The sequence below is a fragment of the Rana temporaria genome, chromosome 3, assembly GCF_905171775.1.
Source record: "Rana temporaria chromosome 3, aRanTem1.1, whole genome shotgun sequence".
NCBI lineage: Eukaryota > Metazoa > Chordata > Amphibia > Anura > Ranidae > Rana > Rana temporaria.
This window is the reverse complement of record NC_053491.1, coordinates 13,786,070-13,813,025: the sequence shown is the minus strand read 5'-3', so window position 1 is coordinate 13,813,025 and position 26,956 is coordinate 13,786,070. Positions and strand designations below refer to the sequence as shown.

The 26,956-nt window shown below is 44.8% G+C and overlaps 1 protein-coding gene across 4 annotated transcripts in view; it reads right to left on the bottom strand.

Annotated features, from left to right (window-relative positions):
• The window catches only part of DENND4A (DENN domain containing 4A), a 244,198-nt gene that overhangs the window by 150,091 nt on the left and 67,151 nt on the right, over positions 1–26,956 (bottom strand). For all 4 annotated transcript variants that reach the window (XM_040342272.1, XM_040342269.1, XM_040342270.1 and 1 more), the window contains exons 4-7: positions 23,536–23,605; positions 16,232–16,401; positions 11,286–11,527; positions 7,403–7,469 (exon numbers count right to left, since the gene is read on the bottom strand). In XM_040342272.1, the coding sequence (XP_040198206.1) occupies positions 7,403–7,469; positions 11,286–11,527; positions 16,232–16,401; positions 23,536–23,605 (549 nt within the window). The remainder of the gene's footprint in view (positions 1–7,402; positions 7,470–11,285; positions 11,528–16,231; positions 16,402–23,535; positions 23,606–26,956) is intronic.

The following is a 26,956-nucleotide window of genomic DNA, read 5'->3' as shown; positions in this document are numbered from 1 at the left end:
AATACAAAATAAAGGCGACGCCTACACAGGGAGGTACCAGAGCTGGTCCAGGTAGGAAAGAGTACAGATGCGAGAAATTTTTAGGCGCAATCCTGACCCATGCACTGTATACGAAGCGCAATCCTGACCCATGCACTGTGTACTTAGCGCAATGCTGACCACTGTACTTAGGAGCCGTTCTTCTGACTTACTGGTATTTACATTTAAGATCACGATTTAGTGACAATAATTTTGAAATTAGAAATCTCCCCGTACTGTTTAAGTATTTTTAATAGATTCGGGATGGACGTTCTGGGGTTAACGATGTAGAACAATACGTCATCCGCGAACGCAGATAACTTATGCTCCTCTTCGTCCACTTTAATCCCTTTCACATCGGGGCTGTTGCAAATACTGGCCAAAAGGGGCTCTAGAGACAACACAAATAAGAGCTGCCCCTGTCTCGTATCGTTTTTCATCACAAATGTTTGGGAATGCCTACCATTTATTTTTATCCTTGCCATTCGGAGATGGTACAGTGTCTTAATTCATTTTAACATCCTAGGTCCTAAGCCCATGGTTTCCAGGGTTTGAATCATGAGTCCCCAGTCTACCCTGTCGAAAGCCTTTTCCGCGTCAATCGACAGGAGTAGCCCTGGGGACTCATTCTCTTTTATTTTTCTGAGTAGTAACAAAGCTCTCACCCCATTGTCCCTCCCCTCTCTTCCTGGGATAAATCCCGCCTGGTACGGGTGGACCAGTGTGGTCATCAGCCATTTCAGTCAATCTGCTAGAACCTTTGCAAACAGCTTGGTGTCAGCATTAACCACTTCCATACCAGGCACTTACGCAGCTTCCCGCCCAAGCCAATTTTCAGCTTTCAGCACTGTCGCTCTTTGAATGGCAATTGCGCGGTCATGCTACACTGTACTCAAACAAAATTGGCGTCCTTTTTTCCCCACAAATAGAGCTTTCTTTTGGTGGTATTTGATCACCTCTGCGATTTTTTTTTTTTTGCGCAACAACTAAAAAAAGGCTGAAAATTTGGAAAAAAAATTACGTTTTTATTTTTTTCTGTTATTTTTTTTGTAAATAAGTTTTCTCTTTCAATTACGGGCACTGATATGACGGCACTAATGGGCACCGATGAGATGGCACTGATGGACATCGATGAGGTAGTACTGACGGGCACAGATGAGGTGGCACTGATTGGCGGCGCTGGTATGCGACACTGATGGGCACACATAGGCGGCACTGATGGGCACACATAGGCGGCACTGATGGGCACACATAGGCGGCACTGATGGGCACACATAGGCGGCACTGATGGGCACACATAGGCGGCACTGATGGGCACTGATAGGTGGGCACTGGGCATGGATGGGCACTGTGGGGTGGCACTGATGGACACTGTGGTGGCACTGATGGACACTGTGGGGCAGCACTGATTTTGCCAGGTTGCCAGTCAGTGCCCATTTGTGGGCACTGATTGGCATCTTTTTTTGAATGCTTTTTTTTTTTTTTTAAACGTCTTTTTTTTTTTTTTTGCAGGTTTTTTTTTTTGCCCACCCTGGTGGTCCAGTGTGGCGATCCGAGGGGGGGCTGCGCTGATAAACAATCAGCGCGAACCCCCCCTGTCAGGAGAGCCGCCGATCGGCTCTCCTCTACTCGCGTCTGTCAGACGCGAGTGAGGAAGAGCCATCAACGGCTCTTCCTGTTTACATCGTGATCAGCCGTCATTGGACACGGCTGATCACGTGGTAAAGAGTCTCCGCCGGAGGCTCTTTACCGAGATCGGAGATGCAGGGTGTCAGACTGACACCCCGCATCACCGATCGCCGCGATGCGCGCCCGCACGGATGCGTGCGGCATGAAATCCTGCAGGACGTTGTGGAACGTCCTGTCAGGATTTCATAACCACTTCCCGGATGTAAATCGGCTATAGGCCGGGCGGGAAGTGGTTAAGCAACGAAATCGGCCTATACCCAGAGTAGAGCTTTTCATCTTTCCCTTCCTTCGGAATTACTACGATTGTGGCAGCAAGGGCTTCCCTACTCATTTCATATTCGGTCCCTAGACCGTTGTAATATTGACACAGTCTTGGGATTAATATCTCCTTACACTTTTTAAAGTAAAGCGTTGTAAACCCATCTGGGCCTGGGCTTTTACCCGAGGCTGAATCCGCCAGCGCTCCTCTGATTTATTGGTTTATCCAAGGTTAGTCCTTCGCTCTGTCCGATGTTATGCAGTCTTGCATCTTCTAGGAACTCTTTTGTTTTAGTCTTTTTCTCCCCTATCCACCAGTTCTTCTGCTCTACAGAATACAGCCCCTCATAGTAATTTTTGAAGGTTTCTGCTATATCCTTTGTTGAATGTACCACCTCTCCCTTATTTTTAATTTTTTCTATGTAATTTCTGGCTTTCTTTTTCTGCACCATTCTTGCTAGATGTTTACTGGATTTATTTCCCCACATATACCTTTCTTTTGCAAAAATATAAAATTTCCTTCTAGTCTCTTGTTCCATGAGTTCTTTAAGTTCGTCTCTTTTTCTAACTAAATCATGATAGAGCTCCCGTTGCTTCCCGTTTATGTTCTTGTTCAATTTTAGATATTTCGGCAGTCAGGTTATTACATTTCCTACTCCTTTCTTATTTCTTCCTAGCCCCCTCAGAAATCAAAATCCCTCTAATGAAAGCTTTGTGAGCTTCCCATAGAGTTGCTTTTGAGACTCCTTTGGTATCATTTGCCTTGAAATAATGATTCAACTAACTTTTCACCCCTTCTAGGCTCAGAATCAATTCTTCGTTTAATCTCCAAGTAGAAGATGGCCTTTGGTGATCAGGGATTTTCATTGTCATGCTCACAGGGGGCAATGATCTGATAGTGAAGCAATTTCTATACTCGAGCCCACTATCATTTCCAACATACTATGGTCTACCATGATATAGTCAATTCTAGAGTACGTCCCTTGTACAGGTGAGTAGAACGTATAATCCCGCTGTTTTGAATGTAATATTCTCCAGATATCTACTATCTGGCTTCTATGCATTGTTCTTTTAATCTTTTTTAGCTGTGCGTTATTTGTCCTCTGTACCCGGGACGTACTATCCACATCCAGCTCTATACAAAAGTTTAAATCCCCCATCAAGATTACCTTTCCTGCCTTAAAGTCCTTCAGCTTCCCTAGTATTTCGCTGAAATATTTAATTGGATTCGCATTGGGGGCATATATATATTTGCCATGGTACACTCCATCTCCCCTAGCCTCCCTTTTAAAAATAGAAATCTTCCCTCTACATCCATCATCCTGTCCACCAGTGTAAAACGCACCCCTTTTGCAAAACCTATTGCCACTCCCCTTGTTCGTTTTGAAATGGTATCCCCGTAGTAACATTTCGGAAAGTCTGGGGAAAATAGTTTAACATTAGAATCCAGGGTCAGGTGTGTCTCATGCAGGAATACTACCTCCGCTCTATACCGTCTAAGCTCTCTTAATATCTTATGCCTCTTGGTAGGGGTATTAAGACCTCTAACATTAAAGGACATAAATTTAAATACTGTCATCTCGTCCTCTCTCTACTCTTTTCTTTCTTTTGCCCAGTACCTTTTTGCCCCAACTGCCAGCGTAAGTTTCTTTACTTTTCTAAGTAACACAGTGAGGTAGCACCCCCCCCCCCCCCAACTCCCTCCCCCCCTTGGGTCCATTTGTTGGCCTCTGAACCATCAGTGGTCCCACCCACCACCTTCTCCACTGGTTCACTTATTAAGAGGTGGGACTCCTATTGTGCCCTCCCTCCCCCCCTCCCGACAACCTCGGGGGGGAGGGACGGGCCAGAGCGTGCACTAAGGGCCCGATTTGTTTATTTCTATTCCCTTTAACTCCCCACACCCCTCCACCCTCTCCATTGAAAATAAAGACAGAAAAAAAAAAGGAAGGGGGGGGTGGGGAATACCCCCCTTCAGCTCAGTCTCTTTTCTCTCACAGCCTTCTGGCCGCTTCCCTATGTCGCGTTTTTCCTTTCTGCCCATCCTGGCAACTCTGGCACCTGTAGATCGAATTTGTTACAGAATCCTGGTAAGTCTTCGGGAAATCTTAGGATCGCTGATCTTCCCTCCTTTGCGCCAATTAAACAGGCAGGAAATCCCCAGTTATACTTTATATTCTTTGTTCTCAATTGCACCAAGAGTGGCTTCAGAAGTCGCCGTCTGGCAAGTGTTTCTGGGGACAAATCTGTAAATATTTGAAATTCAGACCCTTCGTATACCGCAGGGGGTTTTTCCCCCCTTAACTTCCTCCAGATTTCTGCTTTGTCTTCGTAGTAACGGAACCTCAACATTATATCTCTCGGCCAATCACCTTCCGTACTTTTGGGTTTTCCAACCCGATGAACTCTATCTTTAAAGGTTCCTCCGCACCTTTGTCCAAAATGGGGTTAAATATTACATTCGTGATTTTCCTCAGATCTTCTACTTTTACCTCGGTGATTGATCGAATACGCAGGTTTTGTCTTCTGTTTCGGTTCTCTTGATCTTCCAACCTGTATAAAATATTTTTCTGAGTTTGATGTGTCTGTCTGACTTTCTCCCTTAATTTACTTAATTCCTGGTCGTGTTTATCTGTTCTCTCTTCTGTCGCCTCTACTCTTGTCAGGAGGTGACCTAAATCAGTTCTTAATATACTAATTTCGCCTTTAATAACATTTTCCAGTCGCAGCAGCATCTCAGTCATTTCCCTTTTTGTTGGGATCTGTGCATCTGCCCGTTGTTCGTCCGTTCTGCTTAACTCCAATTCACTTTCTGTAGTTAATTCCTCCCTGGACACATCTGATGTTTCAACATTTGTTTTTGCTGTAGACTTTTTTTTGTCTGTCTTCTTATCAGTTTTATCAATTTGTTGTTTAATCGCTCGAGGGCTTTTTGAGCTTTCCTCCTGTGTCATGTAGCGTTTTATAGAACTGGTCGCTGCGCTGTCTTTCGGTGTTTTTTGGGGCGCTACAACCTTTTGTAGTTTTGCTCCCCGTCTTATTCATGATCGTTTTCTTAGCCGCTCTGATACGCTTCCCCAGTTTGAAGGTTGTAAATTATAATTTTCTTTAGACTCTTAAGGAGTTGCTCACCTGTCACGGGGGTGGGGGGGGGGGGGGGGTGTCCACAGCACGCTTTATAGACTACTGCCTCGGTCTATTCACCACCCTGTATACTGTCCGTGCAGTTGCTCCGGTCCTAGCGGAGGTGCAAAAAAAAAAAGGGGCATGGAGAGCTCCGAGGGGATAGGGGAGAGGGGGAAAAACAGCAAGACTCAAACCCCCCTTGCCCACCGCCACCACACTTTTCCTATCGGCCGGCGGCATGGGGGGTCCAGCTGGTAAAAGGCATTAGCTGGAGAATCATCCGCGGCATCCCCGGCGCCTCTCACACGCCGCGGGTACAGTCCCGGCTTCTCCCTCCGTCACACGCAGCTACGGCCAGCCAGCACCGAGGAGTCCCTCCCTCCGTGAGGCACGTCACGTCCTCACGTCCACCCCATCCCCCTGCTAGCACTACCACTTCTAAACAATTTATGCTTTTGACAGGGGTTCTAATCCCTCTCCACTCTGTCCAAAAAAAAAAAAAGAAGATTTGCCTTTATCCTTTAAAGTGGTCGTAAACCCTTACAGACCACTTAGACATACAGGTAAGCCTAGATTAACGATTACCTGTAGGTGCAACAAATATCTCCTTAACCTACAGTGTTAAGGAGATATTTGCAAGAAAGACGGCACTGATGTCTACGGCGCAAGCGCACCATAGACAACGTGCAGTTTCTGAATGGGACCGTGACGTTCTCCCGAATAAGTTCCCCCCCCGGCGGATAAGGACCCCCCTGTACTGCGCAGGTGTGGCGCTTGTGCAGTACGAACTCAACGGAGCCGCCGAAGATGTAGAGCTGAGAGTCCGCTCCACACGGCGCCTGCGCACTGACTGATACATACCGCACGCTTCCGATGCTAGTGCTACTCTGCAAGGGGCGGGGGTGATTTTAGCAATAAAGTACACGTCTTAGCGGGGCGTGTTAAAACAAATGAAGGGCGGGTTTTGCACTGCTGATGGTCGGGTTTTGCAATGTGCCCCGCTAAGACGTGTACTTTATTGCTAAAATCCCCTTGCAGAGTAGCACTAGCATCGGGAGCGTGCGGCATGTGTCATAGTCATTGTGCAGGCGCCGTGTAGAGCGGACTCTCAGCTCTACATCTTCGGCTATTTTCAGAGGCTCAGTTGAGTTCATACTGCACAAACTTCGCGTCTGCGCAGTACAGGGGGGTCCTTATCTGTCGGGGGACCTTTTTCGGAAAAACACCGTCCCCGACGGCTTGCATGCGCGGGAGTGATGTCATCGCGTCTCCGACCAGTCACAGCGCCGGAGCAGCAATACAAGGAAGTGAGATGGCGGCGGTGGAGGAGAGGAACAGGGGCCACTGCGGGGGCTTCGATCTCAGGTAAGAAATTCATAATGAGTTTGTAGGTCATGCATACTAACTCATTATGCCTTTTTTTTGCAAGGTGTATTTTTTTTTTTATATTCTTTTTTGTTTTGGTGGCTTTACTTCCTCTTTAAGCTCAATGTGAAAAACAGGAGAAAATACACCTTTATTTTTTTAACTGGACTTTTTTTTAAAACTGGGCAGTCACACTTGTGTTATGCATATAATGTACTGTAGCTCAATATTACTTAAAGCGGGAGTTCACCCGAAAAACAATTTTTAACCTTAGATTGATGCTCGTTTTGTGAAGGGGAATCGGGTGTTTTTTTTAAATCCAAGCAGTACTTACCGTTTTAGAGATAGATCTTCTCCGCCGCTTCCGGGTATGGTCTTCGGGACTGGGCGTTCCTTCTTGATTGACATTCTTCCGACAGGCTTCCGACGGTCGCATCTATCGCGTCATGAGTAGCCGAAAGAAGCCGAACGTCGGTGCGGCGCTATACAGCGCCTGCGCGCCGACGTTCGGCTACTCGTAAAGCGATATATGCGACCGTCGGAAGCCTGTCGGAAGACTGTCAATCAAGAAGGAACGCCCAGTCCCGCAGCCCATACCCGGAAGCGGCGGAGAAGATCGCTCTCTAAAAACGGTAAGTACTGCTTCGTTTTTTTAAAAAAATCCCGATTCCCCTAGACAAAATAAGCATGAATCTAATATTAAAAATTGTAATTTCCGGGTGAACCTACACTTAAATTTTCAAAATTGGACATGATGTATAGGGCAAAACAGTATTTGAAGGAACGTTCGGCAGATTTTAGAGATCAAAAGAAATATCATTTGAACATTCTAGTACACAGTATATCATTTTGTTGGGCCCATTGCCATATCCTGATCCTCCCACAATCCTTTTTTATTTTTTTACAGACAAAATTCATAAAATTTACAGTTCTAAAGAATATTTACCTGAACTAATATCCTTGGTCTTTGCGGAGAAGGAAATGGAACTTTATGCATAAAGTGGGAGATGTGTCTGGATGGAGGAGGGAAAATATAAAAAATGATCAAGCAAGCATCAAAATGCATAACAAGTTGAAGATATTGTTAAAAAAAACATAACTGGACTGTCCATTCGAGAATGTGGTCATGGATACCAAGAATCTTACCATGGTGGATCTAAATCAGAACACAAAGTCCTGTTTATTCCACATCACAATAAAAAGGACTACACTTAGGATTCACCTTTTGAAGGGCCTGCATTCCTCTCCTGTGGAAGAAGAACACCCCATAATCCAAACAACTGGTGTGGTGCTCAAAAATGACTGACTTAGTTGGGGTAGGCGGTACACTTTGGTGGGGGTGGGTCAGCCACGCCCTGTGACCTTTGACCTCTGGGAACCCGCCTTCTGACCTTTGGGGGAGGTCCCTGTTCCAATTCCCGAGTCCTAGCCATATTCTTCAATGGGAAACCCCAACTAGAGGGAAGAATCGGGCCGATTTGGAATCCCTGGCCATGCTTCCAAAACCACCGACTCACCGCTATGCACCAAAGTCCCCTATCCCGGACCCAAGGAACATAGTAGGATAGCTGGGTTACAAGCTGCAACCAAATGGTTTCACCTACACTGCTTGGTGCGTTTTGATCCACGAGAGTTGTTCCTCCTTTACCCTCTCGGTTTTACTCATAACCCCCCCCCCCCCCCCCACCCAGTGCAAGACCAGCTAATCCAGGGGCATCAAACTCGATTTCATCAGCATTATGGTTGCCCTCAAAGAGCTGGTTGTGCCTGTAAGACTGTATAAGTCAGGGGTCTCAAACTGGCGGCCCTCCAGCTGTTGCGAAACTACAAGTCCCATGAGGCACTGCAAGGCTGAGAGTTACAAGCATGACTCCCACAGGCAGAGGCATGATGGGAATTGTAGTTTTGCAACAGCTGGAGGGTCGCCGGTTTGAGACCCCTCATATAAATGTATCCAGGTCTTTCCTCAAATAGGTGCTTGAACTCAATCATGACCATCCACACCCCCCACCACCACCACCACCACCACCGAACCGCATTAAACAGTGGGTGTGTCCAAATGTCACTAACAGTGGGAGGATCTTAAAGGGGCAATAAATACCAGGAGGGGGTTACGTGTGGAGTGCATTCTCAGGGCTTCCCTATGCACAGTGCAGAGTTCAGGAGTGCAAGGCCTACTCTCGGTATGTGTGGAGTGTCGTGCCTGGCCACTCCCTTGGACTACTGGAGAGTCAGGACGCCCGCTTAACACACAGCTCCTTTCTCTATTTGCAACATAGAGAGCGTCCTGACTCTCCTGTAGTCCAAGGGAGGGGGCGAGCACCACACTCCACACCAGGGAGAAAGCCTTGCATTACTGTGTGGAGTTACAGACAGAAGAACAGGAAGTGAGGATTTCTCAGAAGAAATAAGGACATTTAAAAGCAAAATGGAAGGATGAGGTAAGTGAAGGAGGATTGCACTAAGGTAAAGGAAGATATTTAGGGAAAAAAATTACCTTTACAACCCCTTTAACCACTTGTCCACCGGGCCTATTTTGGCACTTCTCTCCTTCATGTAAAAATCTAATTTTTTTTGCTAGAAAATTAATCAGAACCCCCAAAAATTATATATATTTTTTTTTAGCAGACACCCTAGACCAGTGATGGCGAACCTTGGCACCCCAGATGTTTTGGAACTACATTTCCCATGATGCTCAGCTGAGCATCATGGGAAATGTAGTTCCAAAACATCTGGGGTGCCAAGGTTAGCCATCACTGCCCTAGGGAATAAAATGGCGGTCATTGCAACTTTTTTTTCTCGCACGGGAATTTGCGCAATAATTTTTCAAACACCTTTTTTTGGGGAAAAAAAACGGTTTCATGAATTAAAAAATAACAAAACAGTAAAGTTAGCCCAATTTTTTTGTATAATGTGAAAGATGATGTTACGCCGAGTAATTAGATACCCAACATGTCACGCTTTAAAATTGCGCACACTCATGTAATGGCGCCAAACTTCGGTACTTAAAAATCTCCATAGGTGACGCTTTAACATTTTTTACAGGTTACTATTTTCGAGTTACAGAGGAGGTCTAGTGCTAGAATTGTTGCACACGCTCTAACGCACGCGACGATACCTCACATGTGGGGTTAGAACGGCGTTTACATATGTGGGCGGGACTTGCATGCGTGTTCGCTTCTGCGCGCGAGATAACGGGGACAGGGCGTTTTTGTTTGTTTTTTTTACACTTTTGTTTTTTTGATCACTTTTATTGCTATTACAAGGAATGTAAACATCCCTTGTAATAGGAATGTGTGTGACAGGTCCTCTTTATGGAGAGATGCGGGGTGGTCAATAAGACCCTCACATCTCTCCTCCAGGCTTACAAGCATGAAATTGGTGGGAAAAAAAAAATCACTGATCACATGCCGACAGCCGCTATAGTGTCACCGTTTGCTCCCTATCGCAGAATGCTGCCTAAGTCACGTGGCGGCAAACTGCGCATGAGCAATGCGTTCCAACGGGAAATGCGATGCGTTCCACGGGATTCACGACACTACCTTCAGTGAACCATCACAATTTGTCACGGAAGTGACGTATTACCATACACATAGCGGGGGGGACAGAGAGAGAGAGACCCATTCAGAGCGACAGAGAAATAGACATATAGAGATACTGAGATACATTCAGAGCGAGAGAGGGATACAGATATAGAAATACTGAGAGAGAACCGGGGCTCAGGGAGGGGATTACCTCCCCTATGTGCATTACTTCCCTTATATAAAATATATGTACACGATCCCTCTCTCGCTCTGAATGTATCTCAGTATCTCTATATCTCCATTTCTCTCTCGCTGTGAATGGGTCTCTCTCTCTCTCTCTCTCCCCCCCCGCTCCGTGTATGGTAAAACGTCACTTCCGTGACAAATTGTGATGGTTCACTGAAGGGTAGTGTCGTAAATCCCCTGGAACGCATCACATTTCCCGTTGGAGCGCATTGCGCATGCGCAGTTGCCCGTCACGTGACTTCAGCAGCATTCTAGGATAGGCAGCAGAATATGACACTGCACCGCGATTGCGGCTTTGTTTACTTCTGGATACCGGGCGTGACGTCATAACGGGCCTCCAACGGTCATAGAGATGACTGGTGACCATCTGGTCACCAGTCACCTCTATGCTTTCCAGGCAGCGCCGACTGATTCGCTCCCCGGGCCCCCGATGGCACGGGAGAGCCCGGAGAAGCACCATATGGCGGCGGGAGGGGGGACGGGGACATCCCCTCCCGCTGCCTATAAGAATGATCAAGCGGCGGAAGCGCTGCTTTGATCGTTCTCATCGTGCACAGAATCGGCGGCTGAAGACGGTGATATCTGAATGATGCCTGTAGCTGCACCCAACATTCAGATATCACCGCACAAATCCCAGGACGTCATATGACGTCCTCCCGTGGACAAGTGGTTAAGTATATTACTATATCGTATTACACATTTAGATATTTAGTGCTGCACTTATTATTTCTATATACACTCAAAGTGTTGGAACTGTGGCAATAGAAATAAAAGAATTAAGGAAAAAAAAAAAAAAACATAGACAGATTTCTCGCTATTCTTTTACTGCTGGAATGCGATACGTGAGCGTTAAGATCCGACCCTAAAAGGACAGTCACACTGCTGTGGTTTACAAAGGAGGTCTGAGAGACAATCTCCCCGGAGCGCACAGTAAGTAATAGCTTGACACTCCATGTCGGAGCGCTGCGGTGTGTTATTAGGAGTGTGTGTATCCGAGCGGACAGGCAGAACAAGAACTTGTCAGTTAATTATTGATAGCCTCTCACACAGATAACTTACTTCTCTATGGGGAGCACATGGGGACCAGAGATGGAATAACGGTAGAGGAAAGTGAGAAATTTCTTGAACGCGTCAAAGAAAGGCCAGTGAGACAGAAGACAGATGCACTTGCTCACGTGGATGGTTTTGGAAAGATTCGTTTTTCCTTCGGCGCGGGTTACCAGTCCTAACTGGGATCTCTGTTTTTCCGTCAGCTGCTCTGGAGCATAAGGTTCATAGAATTGTACAGCCGCTCCGTACACCTATGAGAAAGAAGAGGTCATGTCTGTAAATACGAGAGGAAGGGATGTTGTACCTATGCAATACATTATGGCATCTTAAGGGGCCTTAGCACTACCTAATTTTAGCTCTGCGACCGCGGAACCCGCGGAATCAATGTCCGCCGGTGTCCTGCGATCGTGTCACGGAGCGACAGATTGGGGGGAATGCCACTGTAAACAAGGCCTTTCCCTGTTCTGCCTAGTAAGGATGAGCTCTGGCGTGTTCGCATAGAACACATGCAGAGCCCGCCAGGAAGTCGGCACCCGCGCTGCGCTAATCACAGCCAGGCAGACATTTCTCGATGCTCGGCTGCAGAGATCGGGAAATGTCTGCCTGGCTGTGATTAGCGCAGCGCGGGTGACGACTTCCTGGCGGGCTCTGCATGTGTTCTATGCGAACACGCCGGAGCTCATCCTTACTGCCTAGTGACAGGACGCTGATCTTCTGCTCCCTGTCATCAGGATCAGTGTCATGTCACAGGTTGCCCATCCCCCACACAGTTAAAATCACTCCCTAGAACGCACTAAACCCCTTCCTCAACCCCCCCTACTGGTTAACCCCTTCACTGCCGGTGTCATTTAAACAGTAATCCGTGCATTTTTATAGAACTGATCGCTGTATAAGTGACAATGGTCCCAAAATAGCGTCAAAAGAGTTTGACGTGTCCGCCATATTCAGTCGCAGTCACGATAAAAAAAATAAAAATAATAATAATAATAATAAATAAAAAAAATTGCAGATCGCCACCATTACCAATAAAAAAATGAATAATAGAAATGCCATGAAACTATCCCCTATTTTGTAGACGCTATAACTTTTGCGCCAACCAATATACGCTTATTGCGATTTTATGTAGAAAAATACATCTCGGCCTAAACTGAGAAAGAAATTCATTTTTTTATATATTTTTTGGGGATATTTATTTAAAGCGGGGGTTCACCCTATCGACCAAAAAAAAAAATATTTTTTTTCTTTTACCTTAAAATCAGGCATTGTAGCGCGAGCTACAGTATGCCTGTCCCGAATTTTTTACCCCCGTACTCACCTTGTAGTCGTACATCGAAGATACCGGGGAATGGGCGTGCCTATGGAGACGGAGGATGATTGAACGCCGGCTCTGGCGCGTCACGCTTCTCCGGAAATAGCCGAAATAGGCTTGGTCTTCACGACGCGTGCGCATAGCCTGTGCGCAGGCGCCGTGAAGAGCCGAGACCTACTCCGGCTGTCTTCGGGGAGAGTGACGTGCCAGGGCCGGCCGTCAATCATCCTCCCTCTCCATAGGCACGCCCATTCCCCGCGGGAGCCGAAATCTACGATGTCGGATTACAAGGTGAGTCCGGGGTTAAAAAAAATCGGGACAGGCATACTGTAGCTCGCGCTACAATGCCTGTCTCGATGGTAAAATGTGTCGGGGGGGGGTGAACTACCGCTTTAAAAGTAAATATTGCTTTTTTTCCCCCCTCAAATTTGTCGCTCTTTTTTGGTTTAAAAAAATAATAATAATAATAATGACAATAATAATAATAAAATAAAAAGAAGAATACGCAGAGGTGATCAAATGCCACCAAAAGAAAGCTCTATTTGTGGGGGGAAAAAAGGACGTAAATTTTTGTTTGGGAGCCAGTTAAAGCGACGCAAAATTGGACCGGTCATTGGGCAGCCAAATCCTCCGCGGCTGAAGTGGTTAAGATTCCCCTTTGCATTACTCTAGATCAGGAGTCTCCAAATTTTTGAAGGCCACATCATAGATTTTACAAAAAATCTATTTTATAATTGAAAGGATCCGTTTTACTCGGATCGGTTTTTGAATTGGTATATAATTCAGAATGTAGGAGAAAATAACTCCAGTTCCCCTTTATATCAGGTTCTCCATCAGTTTCCCTTAACTCAGTGTCCCCACATCACAATTTCTCCTTATAATAGTGTCACCATCAGAATCCCCCCTTTTATCAGGTTCTCCATCAGAGCCCCCCCCCCTTACATCAGGTTCTCCATCAGAGGCCCCCCCCCCTTACATCAGGTTCTCCATCAGAGCCCCCCCCCCCCACCTTACATCAGATTCTCCATCAGAGGCCCCCCCCCTTACATCAGGTTCTCCATTAGAGCCCCTCCTTACATCATGTTCTCCATCAGAATCCCTCCCTTGCATCAGATTTTCCATCAGAATCTCCCCCTTACATCAGGTTCTCCATCAGAATCCCCCCCCCCATACATCCCAGGAGTATTCATGGTAGGAGGGGCTTTCGCAGTTGAAGCGGGGGTTCACCCTAAAAAAAAATTCTAACATTACATCCAGCATACAAACGACATTTACAGTATGCGGGTCTTTTTTTTTTTTTTTTTGCCGTACATACCGATATAGTGTGATTTTCTCCCCGGCTTCCGGGTTCTGATTGCCGCGGGACTGGGCGTTCCTATCTCTGGGTTAGATGATTGACGTGTTGTGAAAAAGTTCCCATGTCGCACAAGTCGCGTCACTAGTTTTCCGTAAATAGCCGAGCTGCGAGTCGCCGCGTAGAGCTGACTGCGCAGGCGCCGTATAGCGCCGACTCGCAGCTCGGCTATTTAGGGAAAACTGGTGATGCGCCTTGTGCGACATGGGACCTTTTTCACAACACGACAATCATCTAACCCAGGGATAGGAACGCCCAGTCCCGCGGGAATCAGAACCCAGAAGCCGGGGAGAAAAAAAAAAATCACACTATATCGGTATGTATGGCAAAAAAAAAAAAAAAAAAAGACCCGCATACTGTAAATGTCGTTCGTATGCTGGATGTAATGTTAGATTTTTTTTTTTTTTTTAGGGTGAACCCCCGCTTTAAGCACACCTTTTTGCCTGAGCTAAGGGCAAATGGATTCCAGGAAGTAAATGCTGCATGAATCAACTGCCCTTACTCAAGATGGCCACAGCTAGAAATGCTACGGGGCGTTTTACAAAGTGATTTCGCAGAAAAATAGGGGCATGGAGACATGAATGGATGGGGGAGTTTACATCCATATATAAAAAAAACTCAACGTGTGTATGTATATGTATGTATGTATGTTCCAGCATCACGTCCAAACGGCTAAAGATATTAACATGAAACTTGGCACACATGTTACTTATATGTCAGCAACAAACATAGGATAGGTGGTTTAACCCTTACCCACCCCCATTTGCCATGGTCGGGGTTTTTCTTTAAAGTCCCATTCAACTCTATGGGAAATACATGTTACTTCATAACTTCCAAACGGCTGTAGATATTTCCATAACACTTGGTCACATGTTACTTATATGTCCACTTAAACTATAGGATAGGTAATTTATCCCTTAACTACCCCCATTTGTGAGGGTCGGGGTTTTTGTTTAAAGTCCCATGCAAATCAATGGGAAATGTATGTTCCCACATAACTTCTGTACGCCTGGAGATATTTCAATAATACCTGGTACACATTACTTATATGCCAAATAAAAATATAACCCCGAGACGAAGTGATCTTGTCACGAAACGCGTCGGGTGGAGTGAGTGACGTGTGGACGCCATCCCTTGCATTACTCCAACGAGTGGCTCTTTGGTTCCTGATACGACCGGCCGGCGTTACAGGCCAATTGCTGTCTTTTTTCAACTGAATTGTGAGTTGTATGTACATAGTTTTACTATTATTTTAATAAATCAACCGGATTTTATGCCATGTGGAGCTCTGTCTTATCTTCTATGTCCATCGTTGAGTACGGATTGGTTCCAGTACAAGTGGAGGACTTACTGCTGCCTTAAATCTTTGGTTGAGAAATATGTTGATAGTGGTCCGGCAGGACCCAGAGTTCTGGTAAGCAGCTGCACGATTGGTGGAGGATTCACGTTTGGTGGTTTATTACTACATTTCTGGAATCTTCACGGGTGTCTTCATTTGCTATATGGACCTACAACTTATCTTCTAAAAATTATTTTGGACTATATGGACTTTATATTAATACAATATTATATGTTTTGTTAATTTCTTTAACAATTATTGTGGCTATGGTTCACAATCATTTATGTTATTGATCACTTGGTTCATATATATTATTGCTAGCAGAGAGGCCATCTGGCCCCCTGATTCCACTGAGTTTGTGTGTTAGACACGGACACAGTGGTTTTACACACACACTTGGTTATTAGTTTAATCACTAGTGCACGTTTGGGTTTAGCGCAATTATTCTTTTATCCGTCATTTCTTTGTTTATACACAATTTAATTGCTGCTTATTAATCCTAATTTTTTACCCTAGCGCAGTTGTTCCCAAACCTTTTTTCCAAATAAAAATATATGACAGTTACATTAACCCTTACCTACACCCTTATATAAAAGATGGGTATATTTATATTACTATGATTTTCCTCCCCAAAAGGTTAAGATAGGAAGACCGGGCAACGCCGGGTATTCAGCTAGTATATTTATAAAAATGAATTGTACAGCATTTTTGGTTTATGGTATTTATATACAGTTTAGTTCCGTTTTAAGCAGCAAGAACATGTGAATATAGTAGCTAATCTACAAATCTTTCAGAGCAATCATGTAAAAAATAAATAAAATGGATTTCAAGGTGTAATAACAATAACTCCTACTAAAGTTACACCACTAAGGTTACATCTTCATTTTACAATTACTCTCAAAACCACACAATGTATCGGATGTGCCACGGAAACGCGTCTTGAATTCTGGTACCTTTTCAGCAGATGCTCCAGTGAGGACAAACGTGGAAAATACTGGAAGTGGATAGTTACTATTGGATGGCCAGCATTCAATGGTCGCCCCCATGGGCAAGCAGAAGAGAGGCACAGATTCGGGCAGAGGAAAGGATTCATAATCTTCTTCGGGATACCGGCATATTAAACCTACGGAGACAAACAGAGGGGAAACTCCATCACAACCACACTTGCTACACGTTTCTTTTTTTTTTTTTACAAATGGTTATTTAGGTTATTATGCGGGTTACACAAGCCCCATCTCATTTGATCCCAAGGTTATACACCAAAACAAGGCAGCTCACAGAACACAAAAGTCTTATATAAGCCGAGGAAACTCTACTTTTCTACCAGGAAAAGGTATAGAAAGAGCTTCTATTCTAGTTATAGGATACGGTGCGCTATAACTGCAATGCGTTTGGTGATTGGTCCAACATGGTCACATGGGGCTGGGGAGAGAGGGTCCCAAGCCCCGTGTATGCTCTAGCTAGAGCGACCCACAGCAGCTTACACAAGGCTCTCTTCCCCTCGATCTGGCAGAGGAACATACACTACATTGTCAAAAGTATTGGGATGCCTGCCTTTACACGCACATGAACTTTAATGGCATCCCAGTCTTAGTCCGTAGGGTTTAATATTGAGTTGGCCCCGCCCTTTGCAGCTATAACAGCTTCAACTCTTCTGGAAAGGCCATCCACAAGGTTTAGTAGGGTGTCTATGGGAATGTTTGACCATTCTTCCTGAAGCGATTTTGCTGTGCCGTGGCGCCAGAGCCGATGCGCGTGGCCGCGCTGTTTACCAGCCACTGCGATCGCTATACAGAGAGACAGAACAGGGATCCGTCAGTGTAAACAGACAGATCGATGTTCTGTCAGGGGAGTATAGAGAGATCTGCTGTTCCTGGTGATCAGGAACAGCGATCGATCTCTATTCCCGGTCACTACACTGCCCCCACAGGTAGAAACACCTCCTTAGGACACACCTAACCCCTTGGTCGCCCCCTAGTGTTAACCCCCTTCCCTGCCAGCGACATTTATACAGTAATCAGTGGCTATTTTTAGCACTGATCTCTTGTATAAATGTCAGTGGACCCAAAAAAGTGTCAAGTGTCCAATATGTCCACCGCAATATAGCAGTCCTGCTAAAAATTGCTGATCACCGCTATTTCTAGTAAAAAAATAAAAATAAATGAATAAAAATGCCATAAATCTATCCCCTACGCAGTGCCGTATTGAAAAAAATGGCCCGGTCAGGAAGAGGGCAAATCCTTCCAGTCCTTAAGTAGCTAAGCTAAAAAAAAAAAAAAAAAATTCAGAATTCAGCTACTCCCCCGTCCCCCCTGTACTTATCTGAGCCTGATCTCGATCCAGTGATGTTGAGAGCAGCAGCTCTCCTAGCCATCCAGCTCTTGTCAATCACAGACAGTGAGGAATGAGCTGGGGCAAAGCAGGAGTTGCACTCTGTGACAGAGCTGGTTTGGGAGCAAGCATGCACAAACCGCTCGCTATGAGGGCACTGGGCAGGGGGAAGGAGCCGGGAGCTCCAGCGCCGGGACCTGAGAAGAGGAGGATCGGGGCTACTCTGTGCAAAAAACATTTTTTATTTTATGTTTAGAATTACTTTAACCACTTCCCGCCTGGCCTATAGAAAAATGACGGGTCCAGTTATCCTGACTGGATGTTATATGACGTTCAGCAGGATAACAGCCAGGGGGTGTGCATCATGACGATCGGTGGTGCTGCGTGTCAGTCTGACACACCGCTACACCGATATCGGTAAAGAGTCTCAGATGGAGGCTCTTTACCACGTCCAATCACGGCTGATCACGATGTAAACAGGAAGAGCCGTTGATCGGATTTTCCTCACTCGCGTCTGACAGAGTGCCCATCAGTGCCCGACATTGAAGAAGAAAACATACTTGATTACAATTTTTTTTTACAGAAACAAAAGAAAAAAAATTGTATTTCTAAATTTTCAGTCTTTGTTGCGCAAAAAATAAAAAAGTCGCAGAGGTGATCAAATACCACCAAAAGAAACTATTTATGGGAACAAAATGATAAAAAAATGTGTTTAGGTACAGTGTAGCACGACCGCGCAATTGTCATTCAAATTGCGACAGCGATGAAAGATGGAAATTGGCTTGGGCAGGAAGGGGGTGCAAGTGCCCGGTATTGAAGTGGTTAAAACCACAAGCCACAGTCTCTCAAATTGAATGTGAACAGAGATCTAATTACATGTTACAAAGGCTGAAAGAAAATTAGACTGCACACAGCCATAAACTTAACCAAAAAAAAAAAAAGAGGATCAAAAATAATCTTCCTGGAGAAAAAGGATGAACATTTCTCAGGAAATTGTACGCACTCAGAGATAATTTATGTAAGCTTACATGTGCCAGGTGAGTAATGTTTCAGAAAACGTACCAAGTATCTATTAGGTGATTACTTGGATTTACAGTAACAACAGGGAATTATTTTCTGGCAGGGAAAAGCTTGGCGATCCTTACAGGGTAATTGGTACTTTGAGCTTCCAAAGTTCTAGGATTGTCAGACAAATATAATATTGGCATAAACAGAAAAGTGAAATGAAGGGTTTAAGGCTGAATTAGATCCAGAATTGACCGACTGACAGATGTCCTCCAGATGAGTATCTGGCCATGTACAGATCACAGAAACCAGACAGACAGACAGACGGACAGACAGACAGACAGACGGACACTCTTCTACAAACCTCTTCTGGCCGAGTAGGAACTCCTGTGACCACGTGCCACGGCGTGCTTGCATTTACTACACAGGAACACAAACATGTTTGTGTCCCTGGAAAATGTGTCCATCTTCCCAATTGCCTTGTCAATATTATATTATATAAAAATAAAAGCAAATAAAATAATATAGAACAGTGGTGGTCAACTTTCTTGATATGACCCTAGCCATAAGCCTAACCCATAGACAGACCCCTAGCTATAACCCTAACCATAACCCTAGATAGAGCCCTAAACACAACCCTAGACATAACCCTAGATAGAGCCCTAAACACAACCCTAGACATAACCCTAACCATAACCCTAGCCAGATCCCTAGCTATAACCCTAAACACAACCCTAGGCATAACCCTAACCCTGGCCATAACCCTAGCCCTAGACAGACCCCTAAACACAACCCTAGGCATAACCATAACCCTGGCCATAACCCTAGCCATAGACAGACCCTTAAACACAACCCTAACTCTGGCCATAACCCTAGCTATAACCCTAACCCTGGCCATAACCCTAGCCCTAGACAGACCCCTAAACACAACCCTAGACATAACTAACCCTGGCCATAACCCTAGCCAGATCCCTAGCTATAACCCTAAACACAACCCTAGGCATAACCCTAACCCTGGCCATAACCCTAGCCCTAGACAGACCCCTAAACACAACCCTAACCCTGGCCATAACCCTAGCCCTAGACAGACCCCTAAACACAACCCTAGGCATAACCATAACCCTAGCCATAACCTTAGCCCTAGACAGACCCCTAGCCATAACCCTAAACTCAACCCTAACCCTGGCCATAACCCTAACCCAACATATTTGTGTCCCTGGAAAATGTGACCGTCTTCCCAATTGAGATTTATATATATATATATATATATATATATATATATATATATATATATATATATACATACATACATACATACATACATACACACACACACACACACACACACACACACATACACGTATATTTGAAAAACAGCAAATACAATATAGAACAGTGGTGGTCAACTTCCTTGATATGAGGGGCCTCCAACATCACCAAAAGGTTATACATAAAATGCTGTGAATATTTATTATCAGAGACAGCAGACAAATAACAGGATCTAGTCAAAGACTATGGGCAGGATACAAGAGATGGTCAGAGACTGCAGACATGATACAGGAGACTGCAGACTCCATTTATGATATACTTCACCAAAGTATAGAGCTAGCAGCTTTTTGTGGATTGAGGCCCAAGCTTGAAAGGGTCATTTTCTTCTATTGTATAGTTCCATTTTTATTATACATTTTATTATATAATTATTAAATTATTCATTATATTATAATGCATTATGTTACGATTATATTTATTAAAATGTGGCAAAAATTAAAACAGAGAAACTGCTCAGAACGTATTTATAGATAGAAAAAATAAAAAACAAATTATATTATAATAGATAGATAGATAGAGATATAGATAGATAGATAGATAGATAGATAGAGATATAGATAGATAGAGATATAGATAGATAGAGATATAGATAGATAGATAGATAGATAGATAGATAGATAGAGATATAGATAGATAGAGATATAGATAGATAGAGATATAGATAGATAGAGATATAGATAGATAGATAGATAGATAGATAGATAGATAGATAGATAGAGATATAGATAGATAGATAGATAGATAGATAGATATATATATATAGTTGTCCCGATACCACTTTTTTAGGACCGAGTACAAGTACCGATACTTTTTTTCCATGTACTCACCGAAACCGAATACCGATACTTTTTTTAAATGTCATGTGACAGTTTTCAAAACACAATACAGACTAAGGATATTTTCTTTAGAATTATGAAGAACTCTAACTCAAGACATTATAAAAGAATAAAAATGAGTAAAAATGAATAAAAATGTTTTATTTGCTTGTCACGCAGTAGTAAAAAACTCAAAGAATTTTCATAGAACATGTTGATAAATACAAAAAAAGTATTCGGCCAGGCATCGGGAGCATTTGCGCGAGTACAAGTACTCCCGCAAATACTCGGTATCGGTCCCGATACCAATACTAGTATCGGGACAACCCTAATATAATATATATATCATACATACATACACACATATATATCATTTTTCAAAAAAGCCTTAGACTTCCAACCACATTATGGTGAACAGATAGGAGTGTACTGTATGTTACAGATATAAAAAACCTCCGACTATTCTAATATTGGAAAGCTCCCCAGCTAGTCACGGACAATGACTGTCAGGGGGATAACGTCGCAGAAGAAATTAGCTCTCAGAAGAGAGACCGGGGCTCTGGGGACTTCTGCTATTTCTAAGAAACCATTTACACTCCCATGAACCCTCATCCAACAATCATCGTCTCTGCAGAGCCACGATCCCCAACCAGAGAATAGTCCAGCAGATGCAATTATGTGCAATGCTGCTTCTGGAATCCTCTCTGTACCCGTCTGTTTGAACCCCTCCAGTGACCCCACATGTCTCATACACATGGAGCCAAGTATCTGGTCAAATGACAGTTTTAGATTTAGGGACATTGCCCTTTATTAAATGTAACCCCCAATCCCCTGAAGGCAGCCCACCAGAAATACTACTACTAACCTTCTCCCCAAAACTGGAGAGATTTCCTTAGACTGGATCCCAGGGAACTCCTCTTTAAACCATGCAATTGCAATGTGGCCTCATTCATTCCTTCTGATGAGCCATACTCCGAGGGGTCCACAGGAGGCCACCATGAATAAAGCTTTACCTATAAGAATGAATAGGGCTGTGCAGAAAAGCGCAGGATAGAGAGGGGGGCCGGCATTGACCCTTTCAGAAGAAAGTTAAAGTAAGTTCAAATTCACAGAAAATCTGTAAGGAGAACTTACACTGGACTCCCTCCCCATCCACTACCCCCCCACCGGGTCCCACAATAATCCACCGAGACATCAGGTTGTCACTTTACCAGCCCTCTGTTTCTGGTATCTCTTCTGCAAAAGAAATAAGCTCTAGACAGAACCCTAAAACTAACCCTAGCCCTGACCTAACATTACCCTAGACACAACCCTAACCCTAGACACAACCCTAACCCTAGATTTAACCCTAACCCTAGACTTGACTCTAACCCTAGACTTGACTCAAACCTTAACCCTAGACTTGACTCAAACCTTAACCCTAGACTTGACTCAAACCTTAACCCTAGACTTGACTCAAACCTTAACCCTAGACTTGACTCAAACCTTAACCCTAGACTTGACTCAAACCTTAACCCTAGACTTGACTCAAACCTTAACCCTAGACTTGACTCAAACCTTAACCCTAGACTTGACTCAAACCTTAACCCTAGACTTGACTCAAACCTTAACCCTAGACTTGACTCAAACCTTAACCCTAGACTTGACTCAAACCTTAACCCTAGACTTGACTCAAACCTTAACCCTAGACTTGACTCAAACCTTAACCCTAGACTTGACTCAAACCTTAACCCTAGACTTGACTCAAACCTTAACCCTAGACTTGACTCAAACCTTAACCCTAGACTTGACTCAAACCTTAACCCTAGACTTGACTCAAACCTTAACCCTAGACTTGACTCAAACCTTAACCCTAGACTTGACCCAAACCTTAACCCTAGACTTGACTCAAACCTTAACCCTAGACTTAACCCAAACCTTAACCCTAGACTTAACCCTAACCCTAGACTTAACCCTAGACATAACCCTAACCCTAGACATAACCCTAACCCTAGACATAACCCTAGCCCTAGACATAACCCTAGCCCTAGACATAGCAAAAACCCTGACCCTAGACATAGCCATAACCCAAGACCTAACCCAACCTTAACCCTAGACATAAGCCCTAACCCTAGACATAAGCCCTAGACATAAGCCAAATCAATGCAGCAGGAAGAGGAATTGCGTCCCACCATGTATGTCATCATTAGTCAAAGCCAACGTCGCAAACAAAGTCACACTGTAAAGTCGCAATGGAAATCACACGATTTTGAAATCACACAAGTGTGAATGGAATCTCAAAGTAGTTCATGTACTAATTTGTTCTGACCTTCCTGCAACTTGAGGGCCATCAACTCCAATGTTAACCCTCAAAAGTTGCATGAAAGTCATATCTGAATTTCTTCACCAGTGGGTCCCACTTTGCAGGGAAAAAAGTCGTCACATCCACCTCGCACCAATCCAAAGTCACATTATTGCATCAAAGTTGCACTCCAAAGTCGCTGGACGTTGGAGTCCTACAAGTATGAATGTAGCCTAAGTGGAGTAAATAGTTCACCGAGAAACACACACATCTGAGGCTGTCAATCACCTGCTGTGTGCTACAGGGTGCGGTGGGCCATCAGCAAGCATTGCCTGGTGTCTGAGAAAAACTGATCCACACAAAGTGCTATAGACTGAGGCAAGTACACGCTATAGAAGAATATACTTTGTTCATTTTTCAACCACTTTACGATTATTTTTATTACAGTTTTATACTGGATTCCACAAATATATACACACAAATAATTTTTGCTTACCAGCTTTATAAGACACTGCGTTGGTTTTAGCAACCGACTTTTTGTAGCAGAGGTACACGGCTGAGCCCCACTGAAAACAGAAGAAAACATCACAAAATAAATAGGGCTGTTACCGATTAAAATTTTCGATTTTTTTATTTAATCGATTAAAATCGACCAATTTCGATTAATTATAAACGTACATACATTCTTCGGATCACCACCATATTTAGTCCCCACTGTAATATCCACAGACATCTCCCCCACTGTAATATCCACAGACACCCCCCACTGTAATATCCACAGACACCTCCCCACTGTAATATCCACAGATCTCTCCCCCACTGTAATATCCACAGACACCTCCCCACTGTAATATCCACAGACATCTCCCCCCCCTGTAATATCCACAGACATCTCCCCCCCACTGTAATATCCACAGACATCTCCCCCCCCTGTAATATCCACAGACATCTCCCCCCACTGTAATATCCACAGACATCTCCCCCCCACTGTAATATCCACAGACATCTCCCCCCACTGTAATATATCCACAGACATCTCCCCCCACTGTAATATATCCACAGACATCTCCCCCCACTGTAATATATCCACAGACATCTCCCCCCACTGTAATATATCCACAGACATCTCCCCCCACTGTAATATATCCACAGACATCTCCCCCCACTGTAATGTCCACAGACATCTCCCCCCACTGTAATGTCCACAGACATCTCCCCCCACTGTAATGTCCACAGACATCTCCCCCCACTGTAATGTCCACAGACATCTCCCCCCACTGTAATATCCACAGACATCTCCCCCCACTGTAATATCCACAGACATCTCCCTCCCACTGTAATATCCACAGACATCTCCCTCCCACTGTAATATCCACAGACATCTCCCTCCCACTGTAATATCCACAGACATCTCCCTCCCACTGTAATATCCACAGACATCTCCCTCCCACTGTAATATCCACAGACATCTCCCCCACTGTAATATCCACAGACATCTCCCCCACTGTAATATCCACAGACATCTCCCCCACTGTAATATCCACAGACATCTCCCCACTGTAATATCCACAGACATCTCCCCACTGTAATATCCACAGACATCTCCCCCACTGTAATATCCACAGACATCTCCCCCACTGTAATATCCACAGACATCTCCCCCACTGTAATATCCACAGACATCTCCCCCACTGTAATATCCACAGACATCTCCCCCACTGTAATATCCACAGACATCTCCCCCACTGTAATATCCACAGACATCTCCCCCACTGTAATATCCACAGACATCTCCCCCACTGTAATATCCACAGACATCTCCCCCACTGTAATATCCACAGACATCTCCCCCACTGTAATATCCACAGACATCTCCCCCACTGTAATATCCACAGACATCTCCCTCCCACTGTAATATCCACAGACATCTCCCCCACTGTAATATGAGTGAGTGAGTGAGTGAGAAACTTCTATAGCGCAACAAATGCGAACTTAATCGCCTCAAGGCGCTTGGCATCCAGAGTTGTACAGGTCTTTCAGAAGAGGTGGGTCTTCAGTTTTTTCCTAAAAACCCGATGGTTTTCTTCCAAGCGGATGGTCGTGGGTAGAGCATTCCAGAGCCGTGGTCCTTGGACCGAGAATCTACGTTCTCCCTTAGATTTGTAGTGAGATTTGGGGATTTGTAGAAGGTTTTGGTTGGTTGATCGGAGCACGCGCTTGGTGACGTAGGGTTTTATTTTCTCGCTTAAATATTGAGGAGCTTTACCCTGTGTACATTTGTGGGTGAGGCAGAGTGTCTTGAATGTCACCCGGTCCTGTACGGGCAGCCAGTGGAGGGACCTCAAGGCCGGGGAAATTGGTTCCCACGGCTTTTTACCAGTTACCAGTCTGGCTGCCGTGTTTTGGACGACTTGTAGACGTGAAATCTGGTATTTCAGTAGTCCTAAATAGAGTGAATTTGCGTAGTCGAGTCGTGAGTTGATGATAGTTCCCACCACTACTGCTGTGTCCTGTTCCGGGATGAAGGGGATGAGTCTACGTAGCATGCGGAGCAGATGATGAGAACCGCTGACGACTGATCCTATTTGTGCACCCATCGTCATGTCTGCGTCAAAGATGACTCCGAGACTTTTGACTTTATTGCTTGGCGCGATGGTTTGTCCGAGGATGGTGGGTGGTGTCCATGTGGTCCTGGAGATAGATTTCCTATTTGCATGAAGGGTGAGTAGCTCCGTTTTGGATCCGTTGAGTTTGAGGGAGCTTTCCGTCATCCAAATGTCGATCAGTGTAAGACATTTTCCTAGTTCATGAAATTGGTCTTTTTTGTTGGTGATTCGAAGGTACAGCTGCGTGTCGTCCGCATAGGAGTGGTAGCACAGGTCCTGTTTGCTGATGATTTTGAGGAGCGGGCGGATGTAGATTTTGAAGAGTACAGGCGAGAGGGGTGATCCTTGCGGGACTCCGCATGTGATGGTCCGTGTTTCTGATGTGAAATCTCCAAGTTTCACGGTCTGAGTGCGATTTTCTAGGAAAGATGCGAACCACGGTAGGGCTGCGTCAGAGACTCCTGCTACTTCCTTGAGTCGTGCGAGCAGTATGTTGTGGTCTACCGTGTCAAAGGCTGCACTAAGGTCCAGCAGCACTAGGAGACAGGATTCTCCGTCATCTGCTGCTTCCAGAGCGTCATCCCATATCTTGAGGAGAGCCGTTTCTGTGCCGTGGCCTGGGCGAAAACCTGATTGTAGGGCATCTAGTAGTTTGTGGTCGTCAAGATGGGGCTGAAGCTGTTGTACTACTGCTTTCTCCATGATCTTGGAGATGGTGTTCAGGCTTGTTACCGGTCTGCGATGGTTTGGGTCTTCAGGGTCGAGGTTGGGTTTCTTTAGGAGGGGTTTTATTATGCCTTGCTTGAGGGTGCTCGGAACCATCCCTTCCCTGAACGATTGGTTTATGATGAGCGTTATGATAGGTGCCAAGATATCCGTGCATTCTTTCAAGAGTTTTGTAGGGATGATGTCATTTGGTGATGTGTTGTCTCTGAGGCTTCCGATCATGGTTTTTGTGGTGTCGATGGTAATTGGGACCAGTTCGAAAATCGTTGATCGTGGACTATTCATGTGGATTGCTTCTTCTTGCTGTATCTGAGTGGGGTTAATGGTTTTTTTCTGTTGCACTGTTTGCCGAATCTTTTCTATTTTGTCCACAGACATCTCCCCCACTGTATAGGAATTAATCTATTTTATAGATTAGTGCTTGCTTAGAGAGAAGCCAGTCGAACACGAGCAGTTGAAGCCAGGTGAAGACGTCAGCGCGCTGCTCTAGGCTTACCTAGGCCGCCGCCGGGTGGCCCAAGATGGCCGCCGCTCCGGGAGCTAGGCTGAAGCCGCGACCTTTCCTATGGCTGAGGCAGCAGCGGA